Raw genomic sequence first — 22,048 nt, forward strand, 5'->3', positions numbered from 1 at the left:
TCGCTTTTTAAACCAGGTATTCCCAATCATCAGTCCTTTTTCAGCACATAAATCTACAAGCTCTTCACCATTTCCATTTACAACACTGAACACCCCATGCATACCAATTATTCCCTCAACTGTCACATTACTCACCTTTGCATTCAAATCACCCATCACTATAACCCGGTCTCGTGCATCAAAACCGCTAACACACTCATTTAGCTGCTCCCAAAACACTTGCCTCTCATGATCTTTCTTCTCATGCCCAGGTGCATATGCACCAATAATCACCCACCTCTCTCCATCAACTTTCAATTTTACCCATATTAATCGAGAATTTACTTTCTTACATTCTATCACATACTCCCACAACTCCTGTTTCAGGAGTATTGCTACTCCTTCCCTTGCTCTTGTCCTCTCACTAACCCCTGACTTCACTCCCCAGACATTTCCAAACCACTCTTCCCCTTTACCCTTGAGCTTCGTTTCACTCAGAGCCAAAATATCCAGGTTCCTTTCCTCAAACATACTACCTATCTCTCCTTTTTTCACATCTTGGTTACATCCACACACATTTAGGCACCCCACTCTGAGCCTTCGAGGAGGATGAGCACTCCCCGCGTGACTCCTTCTTCTGTTTCCCATTTTAGAAAGTTAATACAAGGAGGGGAGGATTTCCGGCCCCCCGCTCCCGTCCCCTCTAGTCGCTTTCTACGACACGCGAGGAATACGTGGGAAGTATTCTTTCACCCCTATCCCCAGGGATAATATACATATATATATATATACACACACACACACACACACACCATGAATCATACATACATTAAATAACCTTACCAATCAGTCAACAATACAGTCACCCCCATTTTTAATAAATTCCACTGCAATAACATCCAAACCTGCTGCCTTGGCGGCTTTCATCTTCTGCAAAGCTTTTACTACCTCTTCTCTGTTTACCAAATCATTCTCCCTAACCCTCTCACTTTGCACGCCACCTCGACCAAAACACCCTATATCTGCCACTCTATCATCAAACACATTCAACAAACCTTCAAAAACTCACTCCATCTCCTTCTCACATCACCACTACTTATCACCTTCCCTTTAGCCCCCTTCACTGAAGTTCCCATTTGCTCCCTTGTCTTACGCACTTTATTTACCTTCTTCCAGAACATCTTTTTATTCTCCCTAAAATTTAATGATACTCTCTCACCCCAACTCTCATTTGCCCTCTTTTTCACCTCTTGCACCTTTCTCTTTTCTTTCCCACTCATTTGCATTTTTTCCCTGCAAAAATCGTCCAAATGCCTCTCTTTTCTCTTTCACTAATAATCTTACTTCTTCATTCTTAATTATGAGGGAAATTTTCCTAACATTCTTAGATATGTCCATCCAAATACAGACAGGGAAATTATTTCTCTATCATTCTCCATTACAATATTCTAAGAGAGGGGTTTTCAGCTACTCCAAAATCTAATTACTTAGTTGGCTTAGGTAAAAGGTACTGAAACTTTCCCACGTGGATTATCTATCATTAGCTACATGGCATTCATATGTTTAAATTTAAATCAGACTCTTGTGTGGGAATATAATCTAATATATTGTTTATGGATGGGGTTGTTAGGGAGGTAAATGCAAGAGTTTTGGAAAGAGGGGCAAGTATGAAGTCTGTTGGGGATGAGAGAGCTTGGGAAGTGAGTCAGTTGTTGTTCGCTGATGATACAGCGCTGGTGGCTGATTCATGTGAGAAACTGCAGAAGCTGGTGACTGAGCTTGGTAAAGTGTGTGAAAGAAGAAAGTTAAAAGTAAATGTGAATAAGAGCAAGGTTATTAGGTACAGTAGGGTTGAGGGTCAAGTCAATTGGGAGGTAAGTTTGAATGGAGAAAAACTGGAGGAAGTAAAGTGTTTTAGATATCTGGGAGTGGATCTAGCAGCGGATGGAACCATGGAAGCGGAAGTGGATCATAGGTTGGGGGAGGGGGCGAAAATCCTGGGAGCCTTGGAGAATGTGTGGAAGTCGAGAACATTATCTCGGAAAGCAAAAATGGGTATGTTTGAAGAAATAGTGGTTCCAACAATGTTGTATGGTTGCGAGGCGTGGGCTATGGATAGAGTTGTGCGCAGGAGGATGGATGTGCTGGAAATGAGATGTTTGAGGACAATGTGTGGTGTGAGGTGGTTTGATCGAGTAAGTAACGTAAGGGTAAGAGAGATGTGTGGAAATAAAAAGAGCGTGGTTGAGAGAGCAGAAGAGGGTGTTTTGAAATGGTTTGGGCACATGGTGAGGAAAGATTGACCAAGAGGATATATGTGTCGGAGGTGGAGGGAACGAGGAGAAGTGGGAGACCAAATTGGAGGTGGAAAGATGGAGTGAAAAAGATTTTGTGTGATCGGGGCCTGAACATGCAGGAGGGTGAAAGGAGGGCAAGGAATAGAGTGAATTGGATCGATGTGGTATACCGGGGTTGACGTGCTGTCAGTGGATTGAATCAGGGCATGTGAAGCGTCTGGGGTAAACCATGGAAAGCTGTGTAGGTATGTATATACATGTGTATGGGGGTGGGTTGGGCCATTTCTTTCATCTGTTTCCTTGCGCTACCTCGCAAATGCGGGAGACAGCAACAAAGCAAAAAAAAAAAAAAAAATATTCCCCACAGTGTAAAGTAAACTTTTGCTTCAGTGCATTCACTGTTTTAAGTTTGCTAGCATAAAAAACACATAGTGGATGAAGCAAGGGGATGGTGACAACATTAGTGATAGACAAGTGCTTTAAGTAAGTTTCATAATGGAAAAGAACAGGTTTCCTAATAGAGATCTTGAGTATAATAATTGTTAAATATTTCATAACCACAGTATTTGCATAGATATTCCTAAAGATTGCCTGGAGGCCTATTTGATTATACATTTCACTATGTAATCTAAAGGGGATGGTAACCCCATTAATGATAAAAAATACATTAGTCTCTTGGGAGTTACCCTTTCTGTAATGAAATCCAAAAATTTTACATTCAAGGCTTGGCTTCTTACATTTAAATGCTAATGCATTCTCTTTAGTTATGAAAGTAGGCTTCAGTTTTATCATAAATGACTTTATCAATACTCAACATGTTTTTCACTGGCAATATCATCATCCATCCTCTTGAAAGTTTATTTGCATTATGCTACATGATTCAATCCTATTCATAACTCTACTGTTTCTCCCCATCCATTCAGCTAACCCATCCCTTACATTTTTTCCCTGAATCTATATCCTACACTGATCTTTTAGATCCTTACCACATGGTATCTTTAACTTCTTCCTCTGCATCATTACATTGAGCAGAAATAAACATTAAAGTCATTCACAACTTGTTATACTTGAATTTTATGACTACTAATATCAAACTAAAACATTTACCAATAAACATCTTTTCATATCAGTCATCCTTCATTAACATTTCCAGATTTTCTTTCTAAACCTGATCTCACACCCTTCACTCTAAGGTTCCACTACCTATAAACACTGTCTCCCACAAACCTGTCTAACTGTCCTTTCCCAGAGGTAACTCTAATTTCAGTCCTCTTGCATCATCAATTATTCCTTTCACATTCCAACCATCCATATCAACCAACATCTTGTCAAAAGCAGTTGCAGGCATTCTGCTGTTATCTGAAGACAGAAGCATCTCTGATGGGAAATATCAGAACTGTGGTCCCCAGAAGAAAGCAAAATGGGAAGAGAAACCAAACTCCCTGAAGTATATTTGCACTAATTCTGCTCCCAATTATCAAGTAAGATATGCAACACTTTTCCATTCTATGATTCATCAGTTAATACATCTAAGCAATGTTCACGTCACAGGGAGATGGTTTCATTTTGAGGTCTATGGCTCTCTGTACCTAATTGGTAGAGGCATCGGAATATGCTATTTGCAACAGCAAGAGTGATGGCAAGGCATACATTTTCTTCCTACGATCTTGAAATCATGAGATATATTAGGGAAGAAACAATGATCAACTGCTGTACAAATTTTATTTATCTATTTACTCATCTATAATTAACCCATAACCCCTTGCTACAAAAGGATCATCATCTTACCCAAGACATCCTTTTCTAGAGTTTTCTGCAAGCTAAGACTGCACTACTTTTTGTAGCTGGGAAATGATGGACTCTTGTAATGAAAAGTGCTTTGACAAAACTCCCAATTATGTAACCTAACTAAAGGAGAGTTTTCAACCATGATATAACCTTATGCAACAAAAGTCCAGTAACACCACAGGTTTTTTTTTTTTTTTTTTTTTTGCCGCTGTCTCCCGCGTTTGCGAGGCAGCGCAAGGAAACAGACGAAAGAAATGGCCCAACCCACCCCCATACACAATGAACACACACACGTAAATATACATACCTATACATCTCAATGTACACATATATATACATACACAGACACATACATATATACCCATGCACACAATTCACACTGTGTGCCCCCATTCACTCCCATCGCCACCTCGCCACACATGGAATACCATCCCCCTCCCCCCTCGTGTGCGAGGTAGCACTAGGAAAAGACAACAAAGGCCCCATTCGTTCACACTCAGTCTCTAGCTGTCATGCAATAATGCCCGAAACCACAGCTCCCTTTCCACATCCAGGCCCCATACAACTTTCCATGGTTTACCCCAGATGCTTCACATGCCCTGATTCAATCCACTGACAGCACGTCAACCCCGGTATACCACATCGATCCAATTCACTCTATTCCTTGCCCTCCTTTCACCCTCTTGTATGTTCAGGCCCCGATCACACAAAATCTTTTTCACTCCATCTTTCCACCTCCAATTTGGTCTCCCACTTCTCCTCGTTCCCTCCACCTCCGACACATATATCCTCTTGGTCAATCTTTCCTCACTCATTCTCTCCATGTGCCCAAACCATTTCAAAACACCCTCTTCTGCTCTCTCAACCACGCTCTTTTTATTTCCACACATCTCTCTTACCCTTACATTACTTACTCGATCAAACTACCTCACACCACACATTGTCCTCAAACATCTCATTTCCAGCACATCCACCCTCCTGTGCACAACTCTATCCATAGCCCACGCCTCGTAACCATACAACATTGTTGGAACTACTATTCCTTCAAACAAACCCATTTTTGCTTTCCGAGATAATGTTCTCGACTTCCACACATTCTCCAAGGCTCCCAGGATTTTTGCCCCCTCCCCTACCCTATGATTCACTTCCGCTTCCATGGTTCCATCCGCTGCCAGATCCACTCCCAGATACCTAAAACACTTTACTTCCTCCAGTTTTCTCCATTCAAACTTACCTCCCAATTGACTTGACCCTCAACCCTACTGTACCTAATAACCTTGCTCTTATTCACATTTACTCTTAACTTTCTTCTTTCACACACTTTACCAAACTCAGTCACCAGCTTCTGCAGTTTCTCACATGAATCAGCCACCAGCGCTGTATCATCAGCGAACAACAACTGACTCACTTCCCAAGCTCTCTCATCCACAACAGACTTCATACTTGCCCCTCTTTCCAAGACTCTTGCATTTACCTCCCTAACAACCCATCCATAAACAAATTAAACAACCATGGAGACATCACACACCCCTGCCGCAAACCTACATTCACTGAGAACCAATCACTTTCCTCTCTTCCTACACGTACACACGCCTTACATCCTCGATAAAAACTTTTCACTGCTTCTAACAACTTGCCTCCCACACCATTCTTAATACCTTCCACAGAGCATCTCTATCAACTCTATCATATGTCTTCTCCAGATCCATAAATGCTACATACAAATCCATTTGCTTTTCTAAGTATTTCTCACATACATTCTTCAAAGCAAACACCTGATCCACACATCCTCTACCACTTCTGAAACCACACTGCTCTTCCCCAATCTGATGCTCTGTACATGCCTTCACCCTCTCAATCAATACCCTCCCATATAATTTACCAGGAATACTCAACAAACTTATACCTCTGTAATTTGAGCACTCACTCTTATCCCCTTTGCCTTTGTACAATGGCACTATGCACGCATTCCGCCAATCCTCAGGCACCTCACCATGAGTCATACATACATTAAATAACCTTACCAACCAGTCAACAATACAGTCACCCCCCTTTTTTAATAAATTCCACTGCAATACCATCCAAACCTGCTGCCTTGCCGGCTTTCATCTTCCGCAAAGCTTTTACTACCTCTTCTCTGTTTACCAAATCATTTTCCCTAACCCTCTCACTTTGCACACCACCTCGACCCAAACACCCTATATCTGCCACTCTGTCATCAGACACATTCAACAAACCTTCAAAATACTCATTCCATCTCCTTCTCACATCACCACTACTTGTTATCACCTCCCCATTTACGCCCTTCACTGAAGTTCCCATTTGCTCCCTTGTCTTACGCACCCTATTTACCTCCTTCCAGAACATCTTTTTATTCTCCCTAAAATTTACTGATAGTCTCTCACCCCAACTCTCATTTGCCCTTTTTTTCACCTCTTGCACCTTTCTCTTGACCTCCTGTCTCTTTCTTTTATACTTCTCCCACTCAATTGCATTTTTTCCCTGCAAAAATCGTCCAAATGCCTCTCTCTTCTCTTTCACTAATACTCTTACTTCTTCATCCCACCACTCACTACCCTTTCTAAACAGCCCACCTCCCACTCTTCTCATGCCACAAGCATCTTTTGCGCAATCCATCACTGATTCCCTAAATACATCCCATTCCTCCCCCACTCCCCTTACTTCCATTGTTCTCACCTTTTTCCATTCTGTACACAGTCTCTCCTGATACTTCTTCACACAGGTCTCCTTCCCAAGCTCACTTACTCTCACCACCTTCTTCACCCCAACATTCACTCTTCTTTTCTGAAAACCCATACTAATCTTCACCTTAGCCTCCACAAGATAATGATCAGACATCCCTCCAGTTGCACCTCTCAGCACATTGACATCCAAAAGTCTCTCTTTCGCACGCCTGTCAATTAACACGTAATCCAATAACGCTCTCTGGCCATCTCTCCTACTTACATAAGTATACTTATGTATATCTCGCTTTTTAAACCAGGTATTCCCAATCATCAGTCCTTTTTCAGCACATAAATCTACAAGCTCTTCACCATTTCCATTTACAACACTGAACACCCCATGCATACCAATTATTCCCTCAACTGTCACATTACTCACCTTTGCATTCAAATCACCCATCACTATAACCCGGTCTCGTGCATCAAAACCGCTAACACACTCATTTAGCTGCTCCCAAAACACTTGCCTCTCATGATCTTTCTTCTCATGCCCAGGTGCATATGCACCAATAATCACCCACCTCTCTCCATCAACTTTCAATTTTACCCATATTAATCGAGAATTTACTTTCTTACATTCTATCACATACTCCCACAACTCCTGTTTCAGGAGTATTGCTACTCCTTCCCTTGCTCTTGTCCTCTCACTAACCCCTGACTTCACTCCCCAGACATTTCCAAACCACTCTTCCCCTTTACCCTTGAGCTTCGTTTCACTCAGAGCCAAAATATCCAGGTTCCTTTCCTCAAACATACTACCTATCTCTCCTTTTTTCACATCTTGGTTACATCCACACACATTTAGGCACCCCACTCTGAGCCTTCGAGGAGGATGAGCACTCCCCGCGTGACTCCTTCTTCTGTTTCCCATTTTAGAAAGTTAATACAAGGAGGGGAGGATTTCCGGCCCCCCGCTCCCGTCCCCTCTAGTCGCTTTCTACGACACGCGAGGAATACGTGGGAAGTATTCTTTCACCCCTATCCCCAGGGATAATATACATATATATATATATACACACACACACACACACACACCATGAATCATACATACATTAAATAACCTTACCAATCAGTCAACAATACAGTCACCCCCATTTTTAATAAATTCCACTGCAATAACATCCAAACCTGCTGCCTTGGCGGCTTTCATCTTCTGCAAAGCTTTTACTACCTCTTCTCTGTTTACCAAATCATTCTCCCTAACCCTCTCACTTTGCACGCCACCTCGACCAAAACACCCTATATCTGCCACTCTATCATCAAACACATTCAACAAACCTTCAAAAACTCACTCCATCTCCTTCTCACATCACCACTACTTATCACCTTCCCTTTAGCCCCCTTCACTGAAGTTCCCATTTGCTCCCTTGTCTTACGCACTTTATTTACCTTCTTCCAGAACATCTTTTTATTCTCCCTAAAATTTAATGATACTCTCTCACCCCAACTCTCATTTGCCCTCTTTTTCACCTCTTGCACCTTTCTCTTTTCTTTCCCACTCATTTGCATTTTTTCCCTGCAAAAATCGTCCAAATGCCTCTCTTTTCTCTTTCACTAATAATCTTACTTCTTCATTCTTAATTATGAGGGAAATTTTCCTAACATTCTTAGATATGTCCATCCAAATACAGACAGGGAAATTATTTCTCTATCATTCTCCATTACAATATTCTAAGAGAGGGGTTTTCAGCTACTCCAAAATCTAATTACTTAGTTGGCTTAGGTAAAAGGTACTGAAACTTTCCCACGTGGATTATCTATCATTAGCTACATGGCATTCATATGTTTAAATTTAAATCAGACTCTTGTGTGGGAATATAATCTAATATATTGTTTATGGATGGGGTTGTTAGGGAGGTAAATGCAAGAGTTTTGGAAAGAGGGGCAAGTATGAAGTCTGTTGGGGATGAGAGAGCTTGGGAAGTGAGTCAGTTGTTGTTCGCTGATGATACAGCGCTGGTGGCTGATTCATGTGAGAAACTGCAGAAGCTGGTGACTGAGCTTGGTAAAGTGTGTGAAAGAAGAAAGTTAAAAGTAAATGTGAATAAGAGCAAGGTTATTAGGTACAGTAGGGTTGAGGGTCAAGTCAATTGGGAGGTAAGTTTGAATGGAGAAAAACTGGAGGAAGTAAAGTGTTTTAGATATCTGGGAGTGGATCTAGCAGCGGATGGAACCATGGAAGCGGAAGTGGATCATAGGTTGGGGGAGGGGGCGAAAATCCTGGGAGCCTTGGAGAATGTGTGGAAGTCGAGAACATTATCTCGGAAAGCAAAAATGGGTATGTTTGAAGAAATAGTGGTTCCAACAATGTTGTATGGTTGCGAGGCGTGGGCTATGGATAGAGTTGTGCGCAGGAGGATGGATGTGCTGGAAATGAGATGTTTGAGGACAATGTGTGGTGTGAGGTGGTTTGATCGAGTAAGTAACGTAAGGGTAAGAGAGATGTGTGGAAATAAAAAGAGCGTGGTTGAGAGAGCAGAAGAGGGTGTTTTGAAATGGTTTGGGCACATGGTGAGGAAAGATTGACCAAGAGGATATATGTGTCGGAGGTGGAGGGAACGAGGAGAAGTGGGAGACCAAATTGGAGGTGGAAAGATGGAGTGAAAAAGATTTTGTGTGATCGGGGCCTGAACATGCAGGAGGGTGAAAGGAGGGCAAGGAATAGAGTGAATTGGATCGATGTGGTATACCGGGGTTGACGTGCTGTCAGTGGATTGAATCAGGGCATGTGAAGCGTCTGGGGTAAACCATGGAAAGCTGTGTAGGTATGTATATACATGTGTATGGGGGTGGGTTGGGCCATTTCTTTCATCTGTTTCCTTGCGCTACCTCGCAAATGCGGGAGACAGCGACAAAGCAAAAAAAAAAAAAAAATATTCCCCACAGTGTAAAGTAAACTTTTGCTTCAGTGCATTCACTGTTTTAAGTTTGCTAGCATAAAAAACACATAGTGGATGAAGCAAGGGGATGGTGACAACATTAGTGATAGACAAGTGCTTTAAGTAAGTTTCATAATGGAAAAGAACAGGTTTCCTAATAGAGATCTTGAGTATAATAATTGTTAAATATTTCATAACCACAGTATTTGCATAGATATTCCTAAAGATTGCCTGGAGGCCTATTTGATTATACATTTCACTATGTAATCTAAAGGGGATGGTAACCCCATTAATGATAAAAAATACATTAGTCTCTTGGGAGTTACCCTTTCTGTAATGAAATCCAAAAATTTTACATTCAAGGCTTGGCTTCTTACATTTAAATGCTAATGCATTCTCTTTAGTTATGAAAGTAGGCTTCAGTTTTATCATAAATGACTTTATCAATACTCAACATGTTTTTCACTGGCAATATCATCATCCATCCTCTTGAAAGTTTATTTGCATTATGCTACATGATTCAATCCTATTCATAACTCTACTGTTTCTCCCCATCCATTCAGCTAACCCATCCCTTACATTTTTTCCCTGAATCTATATCCTACACTGATCTTTTAGATCCTTACCACATGGTATCTTTAACTTCTTCCTCTGCATCATTACATTGAGCAGAAATAAACATTAAAGTCATTCACAACTTGTTATACTTGAATTTTATGACTACTAATATCAAACTAAAACATTTACCAATAAACATCTTTTCATATCAGTCATCCTTCATTAACATTTCCAGATTTTCTTTCTAAACCTGATCTCACACCCTTCACTCTAAGGTTCCACTACCTATAAACACTGTCTCCCACAAACCTGTCTAACTGTCCTTTCCCAGAGGTAACTCTAATTTCAGTCCTCTTGCATCATCAATTATTCCTTTCACATTCCAACCATCCATATCAACCAACATCTTGTCAAAAGCAGTTGCAGGCATTCTGCTGTTATCTGAAGACAGAAGCATCTCTGATGGGAAATATCAGAACTGTGGTCCCCAGAAGAAAGCAAAATGGGAAGAGAAACCAAACTCCCTGAAGTATATTTGCACTAATTCTGCTCCCAATTATCAAGTAAGATATGCAACACTTTTCCATTCTATGATTCATCAGTTAATACATCTAAGCAATGTTCACGTCACAGGGAGATGGTTTCATTTTGAGGTCTATGGCTCTCTGTACCTAATTGGTAGAGGCATCGGAATATGCTATTTGCAACAGCAAGAGTGATGGCAAGGCATACATTTTCTTCCTACGATCTTGAAATCATGAGATATATTAGGGAAGAAACAATGATCAACTGCTGTACAAATTTTATTTATCTATTTACTCATCTATAATTAACCCATAACCCCTTGCTACAAAAGGATCATCATCTTACCCAAGACATCCTTTTCTAGAGTTTTCTGCAAGCTAAGACTGCACTACTTTTTGTAGCTGGGAAATGATGGACTCTTGTAATGAAAAGTGCTTTGACAAAACTCCCAATTATGTAACCTAACTAAAGGAGAGTTTTCAACCATGATATAACCTTATGCAACAAAAGTCCAGTAACACCACAGGTTTTTTTTTTTTTTTTTTTTTTTGCCGCTGTCTCCCGCGTTTGCGAGGCAGCGCAAGGAAACAGACGAAAGAAATGGCCCAACCCACCCCCATACACAATGAACACACACACGTAAATATACATACCTATACATCTCAATGTACACATATATATACATACACAGACACATACATATATACCCATGCACACAATTCACACTGTGTGCCCCCATTCACTCCCATCGCCACCTCGCCACACATGGAATACCATCCCCCTCCCCCCTCGTGTGCGAGGTAGCACTAGGAAAAGACAACAAAGGCCCCATTCGTTCACACTCAGTCTCTAGCTGTCATGCAATAATGCCCGAAACCACAGCTCCCTTTCCACATCCAGGCCCCATACAACTTTCCATGGTTTACCCCAGATGCTTCACATGCCCTGATTCAATCCACTGACAGCACGTCAACCCCGGTATACCACATCGATCCAATTCACTCTATTCCTTGCCCTCCTTTCACCCTCTTGTATGTTCAGGCCCTGATCACACAAAATCTTTTTCACTCCATCTTTCCACCTCCAATTTGGTCTCCCACTTCTCCTCGTTCCCTCCACCTCCGACACATATATCCTCTTGGTCAATCTTTCCTCACTCATTCTCTCCATGTGCCCAAACCATTTCAAAACACCCTCTTCTGCTCTCTCAACCACGCTCTTTTTATTTCCACACATCTCTCTTACCCTTACATTACTTACTCGATCAAACTACCTCACACCACACATTGTCCTCAAACATCTCATTTCCAGCACATCCACCCTCCTGCGCACAACTCTATCCATAGCCCACGCCTCGTAACCATACAACATTGTTGGAACTACTATTCCTTCAAACAAACCCATTTTTGCTTTCCGAGATAATGTTCTCGACTTCCACACATTCTCCAAGGCTCCCAGGATTTTTGCCCCCTCCCCTACCCTATGATTCACTTCCGCTTCCATGGTTCCATCCGCTGCCAGATCCACTCCCAGATACCTAAAACACTTTACTTCCTCCAGTTTTTCTCCATTCAAACTTACCTCCCAATTGACTTGACCCTCAACCCTACTGTACCTAATAACCTTGCTCTTATTCACATTTACTCTTAACTTTCTTCTTTCACACACTTTACCAAACTCAGTCACCAGCTTCTGCAGTTTCTCACATGAATCAGCCACCAGCGCTGTATCATCAGCGAACAACAACTGACTCACTTCCCAAGCTCTCTCATCCACAACAGACTTCATACTTGTTTTATACAGGTTATACAGGTTTTATAAATCATGATAAATTCACATGTGAAAATATTATAATTTTAGATGATAATGTTTATGAAGCCCAATTAGTGTCGAGTCCATGCTACTGTTTTGAGCTGCCTCATACAAATGTAGAAATATGATTTAAAGTATTGAAATACAGGTTAAAATTATGCTTCCAAACTCTCATTTATTCGGATGAATACTGATACATGAATTGAACAAACTATATTAAATAATCATACTTCAAAAGCTGACCAGTGATTTAAGATAAAAATATACATTCATATTCATCCCTGAGGACAGAGAAGAAGGAAAACTATTCTTACTTGTGTGTCATAGGCAGCAACTTAGAGTGGAGTAGTGGGTTGAGAATCTTTGCTTCCTGTGTCATCGCTTTTTAAAAGTAGGGAACAGAATTTTCTTTTTAAAGGTTCAGTTCCTGATGCTGCTTTTCTAAGGTAAGAAATGCATACATGTATAAAAGAAAAGATAAACAAAAAGAGGAAACTTAGGACCTTACATAAAGAATGAATGAAAACTCAAAGGAAAGTACAGTAACACCTCTGTTACCCAAAATGCTTAGGCCAATGGCCATACCACACTGAAAACACCACTTCTCGTTCATTCTGGATGACAAAATTTCCAGTCATTAGAGTTTTTTAATTTATAAAACAATTCAGAAATTTTAATATTTTAAAACAGCTTCCATATATGTAAATATTCTATAAAAGTCAATAAATCTAAGAAAATAAACAAATGATATTACAGTCCTTCATAAAAGCTGCCTTGGACTTGCCTTTAGCTAGCCTCTTGTACAACTCCATCATCTTTTCAAGGCTTAAAACATTCCTCTTGCACTTCATGCAAGATGTAGAAGGCTTCAAAGAGCTCTAAAGAAAATGCTGACAATCTTTGAAAGGGGTCATTCTCCCCAGTTGAAATCCAGGGTGCACAAAATATAGATATGTTCAAGACCAGCACATAACACATTAAAAAGCACATGGGAGATGGTAAACAAACACCAACACCACAAAGCACCAGGTGGTGAGTACACTAATCTCTGCAGAGCAGTGTGTGTACAATCTGAAATAATTTGAACACAAAATCTATAGCCCATGCCTTGCAACCATATAACACTGCTGGAACCACTATTCCTTCAAACACACCCATTTTTGCTCCAAGATAACATTCTCTCCTTCCACACATTCTTCATCGCTCCCAGAACCTTCACCCCCTCCCCCACCCTGTGACTCACCCACTTCTATGGTTCCAACCACTGCTAACTCCACTCCCAGATATCTAAAACACTTCACTTCCTCCGATTTTTCTCCATTCAAACTTACATCCTAATTAACTTGTCCCTCAGCCCTACTGAACCTATTAACCTTGTTCTTATTCACATTTACTCTCAACTTTCCCCTTTCACATACTTTTCCAAACTCGTTCACCAACCTCTGCATTTTCTCACACGAATGGGGCCCTAGAGCTGTATCATTGGAGAACAACAAATGACTCACTTCCCAGGCCCTCTCATCCACAACAGACTGCATACTCGCCCTTCTCTCTAAAACTTTTGCATTTACCTCCCTAACCACCCCATCCATAAACAAATTAAACAACCATGGGGACATTACACACTCCTGCCGCAGACCAACATTCACTGGCAATCAATCACTCTCCTTTCTTCCTACTCATACACATACCTTACATCCTTAGTAAAAACTTTTCACTACTTCTAGCAACTTACCTCCCACACCATATACTCTTACAACCTTCAATAACTAAAACCTTCCATAACGCATCTATATCAACCCTATCATGTGTCTTCTCCAGATCCATAAATGCTACTTACAAATCCATCTCTTTTTCTAAGTATTTCTCTCATACATTCTTCAAAGCAAACACCTGATGCACACATCCTCTACCACTTCTGAAGTTACACTGCTCTCTGTCAATACCCTCCCATGTAATTTCCCAAGAATACTCAACGAACTTATGCCTCTGTAGTATGAACACTCACATTTAACCCCTTTGCCTTTGTACAATGGTACTGTGCATGCATTCCACCAATCCTTAGGCACTTCATCAGGGTCCATACAGACATAAAATATAAATAATAATAAACTTTTATAAGAATATGCTGGAATTGTGAGTGAATGTATTAAAAGGGATTGGTGAATCCATGTCTTAGTCTAACCTGTCTTTACTTTTATCAACCAGCTAAAGGCTGCTTGGTGAGCTAAAAGTATCAATTAGATGACACAGTAACATCTTGAGAATATTAAATCCTTAGTAGAACAATTAGCAACCTCAGAAATGAGAAAACAGTGGTGATGACAAAATAGCATGGGTCTGAGAACATCCAGCAAACTACCCTGTGGTGCTATCGTTAAAAAAAAAATTAACTCACTTTCTTACTGGGGTCTTTTCTCATGGAGAACACGTCAGTGTCTCTGCTAACTAGGATTCAATCTGTAGTGTTATTGATCTAGGTGATTCCAACATACTGCATGCCTCTTCTCTGTCATGACGGAATGTAATCAAAAACCAGCATGAAGCACATTAATTCCAGAGATTTATAAAAAAAATTTCATGCACTCGCCATTTCCTGCATCAGTGAGGTAGTGTCAAGAACAGAGGACGGAGCCTAAGGAGGGAAAATCCTCACTAGGGCCCCCTTCTCTGTTCCTTCTTTTAGAAAACTAAAAACTGGAAGGGTGCATTTCCAGCCCCCCTCTCCCACCCCTTTTCGTTGCCTTCTATGACACGCAGGGAATAATGGGAAGTATTCTTTCTCCCTTATCCCCAGGATAATTCATAATAATGTATCACAAAAACAGATGACCAATATCAATTTTTTTTTTTGTCGCTGTCTCCCGCGTTTGCGAGGTAGCGCAAGGAAACAGACAAAACAAATAGCCCAACCCATCCCCATATACATGTATAAACATACGTCCACACACGCAAATATACATACCTACACAGCTTTCCATGGTTTACCCCAGACGCTTCACATGCCCTGATTCAATCCACTGACAGCACGTCAACCCCGGTATACCACATCGATCCAATTCACTCTATTCCTTGCCCTCCTTTCACCCTCCTGCATATATCAATATACTGTTAAAAACTGTTTAACATATGATAATGTAAAGCTTTCCATTTGAAACTTTCTTCAACAATCATCTCCAGTCCATTATCCATAAATTAATTGACTTCCTCATATGATATCTAGCTCGTCACACATACAGTAAACTTGAAAACTTGTTTTACTTCTTTATAGCTGATTTCTCTTGAACAATCTTCAAAGTCTTTCGTCTCTGGCCTTTCTTTAGTTCATCAATAGCCTTTCTCTTCTGTGTCAATTGGTTTACTCTGGCAGCCTGTCTTTCTTCCTTCCTTTTCAAGATACGATACATTCTCTTCTGTTTTCTCGGAATCATCATGACAGATAGCCTTTTTTCTTCTAATTCCTGCTTCCCTATGGCCGACTTCTTAATGGGGACAGGTAAACCTGGACGCACAGCCATATCTTTAGGGCGATTTTTTCTTCTTTCTCTTCTTGTCTTTCCTTTCACTTTCGCTTTGCCTACTTGCTTTTTGACTGAAAAGAAAAAATTACAAATGAATTTTTCTTTAATTTCAAAGAAATCAAAATGATACTTGATCAATGAAAAGATTGTCCAAAGTCCTGTTTAGAAATTTTTCTTAATGCAGTGAAACTTATATATGTAATGCGACTCCATAAGGCAAAGTTTCATATCGTATTCTTATAGCTTACCTATAGATATGTTCTAGATGCCTATCTTTCTGTTACATAATTTCCTTCCCAAGATGTTTCTTAAAGATCATATTAATAATAATGCTACTAATAAAGAACCAAATAAAGAACTTATTTGAAATATAATAAAGACAATAAACCATCACTATCATTATCATATTGTTCATACCCAACCGCTGTCTCCCCCGTCAGCGAGGAAGCGCAAGGAAACAGACAAGAAGGAATGGCCTAACCCACCCACATACACGTATGTACATAAACATCCATACACGCATATATTCATTACAACGTACACATACATACACATGTACATATCCATACTTGCTGTCTTAATCCATTCCCACCCCACCACACACGTAATAATGAGGCAGCGCCAGCAACATACAAAAAGGCCACATTCGTTCACACTCAGTCTCTAGCTGTTATGTGTAATGGACCAAAACCACAGCTCCCTTTCACATCCAGGCCCTACACACCTTTCCATGGTTTACCCCAGATGCCTTACATGCCCTGGTTCAATTCACTGAAAGCACGTCGACCCCGGTATACCACATCATTCCAATTCACTATTCCTTACACGCCTTTCACCTTTCCGTATGTTCAGGCTCCGACCACTCAAAATCTTTTTCACTCCATCCTTCCACCTCCAATTTGGTCTCCTGCTTCTCCTTCTTCCCTCCACCTCTGACACATTTATCCTCTTTGTCAATCTTTCCTTACTCATTCTCTCCATGTGTCCAAACCATTTCATCACACCCGCTTCTGCTCTCTCAACCACACTCTTTTTATTACCACATATCTCTCTTACCCTTTCATTACTTACTCGATCAAACCATCTCACACTACATACTGTCCTCAAACATTTCATTTCCAACATATCCACCCTCCTCCGTACAACCCTATCTATAGCCCATGCCTTGCAACCATATAACATTGTTGGAACCACTATTCCTTTAAACATACCCATTTTTTGCTCTCCGAGATAACATTTTCGCCTTCCACACATTCTTCAACAGTCCCAGAACTTTCGCTCCCCTCCCCACCCGGTGACTCACTTCCGCTTTCATGGTTCCATCCGCTCCTAAGTCCACTCCCAGATATCTAAAACACTTCACTTCCTCCAATTTTTCTCCATTCAAGCTAACATCCCAAGAAACTTGTCCCTCAACCCTACTGACCCTAATAACCTTGCTCTTATTCACATTTACTCTCAACTTTCTTCTTTCACACACTTTACCAAACTCAGTCACCAACTTATGCAGTTTCTCATCCAAATCAGCCCCCAGCACTGTATCATCAGTGAACAATCACTGACTTCCCAAGCCCTCTCATCCATAACAGACTGCATACTTGCCTGTCTCTCCAAAACTCTTGCATTCACCTCCCTATCCACCCCATCCATAAACAAATTAAATAACCATGGAGACATCACACACCCCTGCCACATACCGACATTAACTAGAAACCAATCACTTTCCTCTCTTCCTACTCGTCCACATGCTTTACATCCTTGGTAAAAACTTTTCACCACTTCTAGCAACTTACCTCTCACACCATATACTCTTAAAACCTCCCAAAACGCATCTTTATCCACCCTATCATATGCCTTCTCCAGATCCATAAATGCTACATACAAATCCATCTGTTTTTCTATTTCTCACATACATTCTTCAAAGCAAACACCTGATCCACACATCCTCTACCACTTCTGAAACCACACTGCTCTTCCCCAATCTGATGCTCTACGCATGCCTTTACCCTCTCAATTAATACCCTCCCATACAATTTCTGAGGAATACTCAACAAACTTATGCTTCTGTAATTTGAGCACTTACCTTTATCCCCTTTCCCTTTGTACAATGGCACTATGCATGCATTCTACCAATCCTCAGGTACTTCACCATGATCCATACATACAATGAATATCCTCGCCAACCAATCAACAACACAGTTACCCAATTTTTTGATACATTCCACTGCAATACCATCCAAACCCACCGCCTTGCCAGCATTCATCCTCCGCAAAGTTTTCACTACCTCTTCTCTGTTCACCAAACCATTCTTCCTGACCCTCTCACTTCCTGACCTTCGCACACCACCTAAACCAAAACACCCTACATCTGCCACTATATCACTGAACACATGCAGCATGCCTTCAAAATATTCACTCCATCTCCTCCTCACTTCATCACTACTTGTTATTACCTGTCCATTTGCCCCCTACACCGATGTTCCCATTTGTTCTCTTGTCTTATGCACTTTATTTACCTCCTTCCAAAACATCGTTTTTTTTTTTTTTTTTTTTTTTTTTTTTTATACTTTGTCGCTGTCTCCCGCGTTTGCGAGGTAGCGCAAGGAAACAGACGAAAGAAATGGCCCAACCCCCCCCATACACATGTACATACACACGTCCACACACACAAATATACATACCTACACAGCTTTCCATGGTTTACCCCGGACGCTTCACATGCCTTGATTCAATCCACTGACAGCACGTCAACCCCTGTATACCACATCGCTCCAATTCACTCTATTCCTTGCCCTCCTTTCACCCTCCTGCATGTTCAGGCCCCGATCACACAAAATCTTTTTCACTCCATCTTTCCACCTCCAATTTGGTCTCCCTCTTCTCCTCGTTCCCTCCACCTCCGACACATATATCCTCTTGGTCAACCTTTCCTCACTCATTCTCTCCATGTGCCCAAACCATTTTAAAACACCCTCTTCTGCTCTCTCAACCACGCTCTTTTTATTTCCACACATCTCTCTTACCCTTACGTTACTTACTCGATCAAACCACCTCACACCACACATTATCCTCAAACATCTCATTTCCAGCACATCCATCCTCCTGCGCACAACTCTATCCATAGCCCACGCCTCGCAACCATACAACATTGTTGGAACTACTATTCCTTCAAACATACCCATTTTTGCTTTCCGGGATAATGTTCTCGACTTCCACACATTTTTCAAGGCTCCCAAAATTTTCGCCCCCTCCCCCACCCTATGATCCACTTCCGCTTCCATGGTTCCATCCGCTGACAGATCCACTCCCAGATATCTAAAACACTTCACTTCCTCCAGTTTTTCACCATACAAACTCACCTCCCAATTGACTTGACCCTCAACCCTACTGTACCTAATAACCTTGCTCTTATTCACATTTACTCTTAACTTTCTTCTTCCACACACTTTACCAAACTCAGTCACCAGCTTCTGCAGTTTCTCACATGAATCCGCCACCGGCGCTGTATCATCAGCGAACAACAACTGACTCACTTCCCAAGCTCTCTCATCCCCAACAGACTTCATACTTGCCCCTCTTTCCAAGACTCTTGCATTTACCTCCCTAACAACCCCATCCCTAAAATTCAATGCTACACTCTCAGCCCAACTCTCATTTGTCCTCTCTTTTACCTTTCACCTCTTGCACCTCTCTCTTGACCTCCTGCCTCTTTATTCATACATCCCCTAGTCATTTGCACTACTTCCTTGCAAAAATCGTCCAAATGCCTTTCTCTTCTTTTTCACTAACACTCTTACTTCTTCATCCCACCGTTCACTACCTTTTCTAATCTGACCACCTCCCACGTTTCTCATGCCACAGGAATCTTTTGTGCAAGCCATCATTGCTTCCCTAAATACATCCCATTCCTCCCCCAGTCCCCTTACATCATTTGCTCTCACCCTTTGCCATTCCGCACTCAATCTCTCCTGGTACTTCCTCACACAAGTCTCCTTTCCAAGCTCACTTACTCTCACCACTCTCTTCTCCCCAACATTCTCTCTTCTCTCCTGAAAACCTGTACAAATCTTCACCTTCACAAGATAGTGATCAGACATCCCTACAGCTGCCCCTCTCAGCACATTAACATCCAAAAGTCTCTCTTTTCCACACCTATCAATTAACACATAATTCAATAACGCCCTCTGGCCATCTCTCCTACTCACATATGTATACTTACGTATCTCTCTCTTTTTAAACCATGTATTCCCAATCACCAGTGCTTTATCAGCACACAAATCTACAAGCTCTTCACCATTTCCATTTACAACACTAAAAACCCCATGTACACCAATTATACCCTCAACTACCACATTACTCACCTTTGCATTCAAATCACCCATCACTAGAATCCAGTCTTGTGAATCAAAGCTGCTAACACACTCACTCAGCTACTCCCAAAACACCTGCCTCTCATGATCTTTCCTCTCATGACCAAGTGCATAGGCACTAATTATCACCCATCTCTCTCCATCCACTTTCAGTTTTACCCATATCAATCTAGAGGTTACTTTCTTACACTCTATTACATATTCCCACAACTCCTGCTTCAGGAGAAAAGCTATTCCTTCCTTTGCTCTTGTCCTCTCACTAACCCCTGACTTTACTTTCAAGTCATCCCCAAACCACTCTTCCCCCTTATCCTTGAGCTTTGTTTCACTCAAAGCCAAAATATCCAGGTTCCTTTCCTCAGCCATGCTACCCATCTCTCCTTTTTTCTCGTCTTGGTTACATCCACACACATTTAGACATCCCAATCAGAGCCCTCGAGGAGGATGAGCACTCTCTGCATGACTCCTCCTTCTGTTTCCCCTTTTAGTAATTTAAATACGGGGGGGGGGGGGGGTCCGGCCCCTGCTCCCTTTAGTCGCCTTCTACAACACACAGGGAATATGTGGGAAGTATTCTTTCTCCCCTATCCCCAGGGATAAATAAACCAACATATTTCACTAGGCGACTAGAGGGGACGGGAGAGGGGGGCCAGAAATCCTCCCCTCCTTGTATTTTTTTAACTTTCTAAAATGGGAAACAGAAGGAGGAGTCACGCAGGGAGTGCTCATCCTCCTCGAAGGCTCAGACTGGGGTGTCTAAATGTGTGTGGATGTAACCAAGAGGTGAAAAAAGGAGAGATAGGTAGTATGTTTGAGGAAAGGAACCTGGATGTTTTGGCTCTGAGTGAAATGAAGCTCAAGGGTAAAGGGGAAGAGTGGTTTGGGAATGTCTTGGGAGTGAAGTTAGGGGTTAGTGAGAGGACAAGAGCAAGGGAAGGAGTAGCAGTACTCCTGAAACAGGAGTTGTGGGAGTATGTGATAGAATGTAAGAAAGTAAATTCTCGATTAATATGGGTAAAACTGAAAGTTGATGGAGAGAGATGGGTGATTATTGGTGCATATGCACCTGGGCATGAGAAGAAAGATCATGAGAGGCAAGTGTTTTGGGAGCAGCTGAATGAGTGTGTTAGTGGTTTTGATGCACGAGACCGGGTTATAGTGATGGGTGATTTGAATGCAAAGGTGAGTAATGTGGCAGTTGAGGGAATAATTGGTATACATGGGGTGTTCAGTGTTGTAAATGGAAATGGTGAAGAGCTTGTAGATTTATGTGCTGAAAAAGGACTGGTAATTGGGAATACCTGGTTTAAAAAGCGAGATATACATTAGTATACGTATGTCAGTAGGAGAGATGGCCAGAGAGCATTATTGGATTACGTGTTAATTGACAGGCGCGCGAAAGAGAGACTTTTGGATGTTAATGTGCTGAGAGGTGCAACTGGAGGGATGTCTGATCATTATCTTGTGGAGGATAAGGTGAAGATTTGTATGGGTTTTCAGAAAAGAAGAGTGAATGTTGGGGTGAAGAGGGTGGTGAGAGTAAGTGAGCTTGGGAAGGAGACATGTGTGAGGAAG

At 41.4% G+C, this 22,048-nt stretch overlaps 1 protein-coding gene across 1 annotated transcript in view; it reads right to left on the minus strand.

The window, feature by feature from the left end:
- Window positions 1–12,731: 12,731 nt before the first annotated feature.
- The window catches only part of LOC139756141 (pescadillo homolog), a 77,339-nt gene continuing 68,022 nt past the window's right edge, over window positions 12,732–22,048 (minus strand). The window contains exon 10 of the mRNA XM_071675276.1: window positions 12,732–16,174. Within this exon, the coding sequence (XP_071531377.1) occupies window positions 15,840–16,174 (335 nt within the window). The 3' untranslated portion in view covers window positions 12,732–15,839. The remainder of the gene's footprint in view (window positions 16,175–22,048) is intronic.

This window comes from Panulirus ornatus, chromosome 20 (assembly GCF_036320965.1).
Source record: "Panulirus ornatus isolate Po-2019 chromosome 20, ASM3632096v1, whole genome shotgun sequence".
In the NCBI taxonomy this organism is placed as follows: domain Eukaryota; kingdom Metazoa; phylum Arthropoda; class Malacostraca; order Decapoda; family Palinuridae; genus Panulirus; species Panulirus ornatus.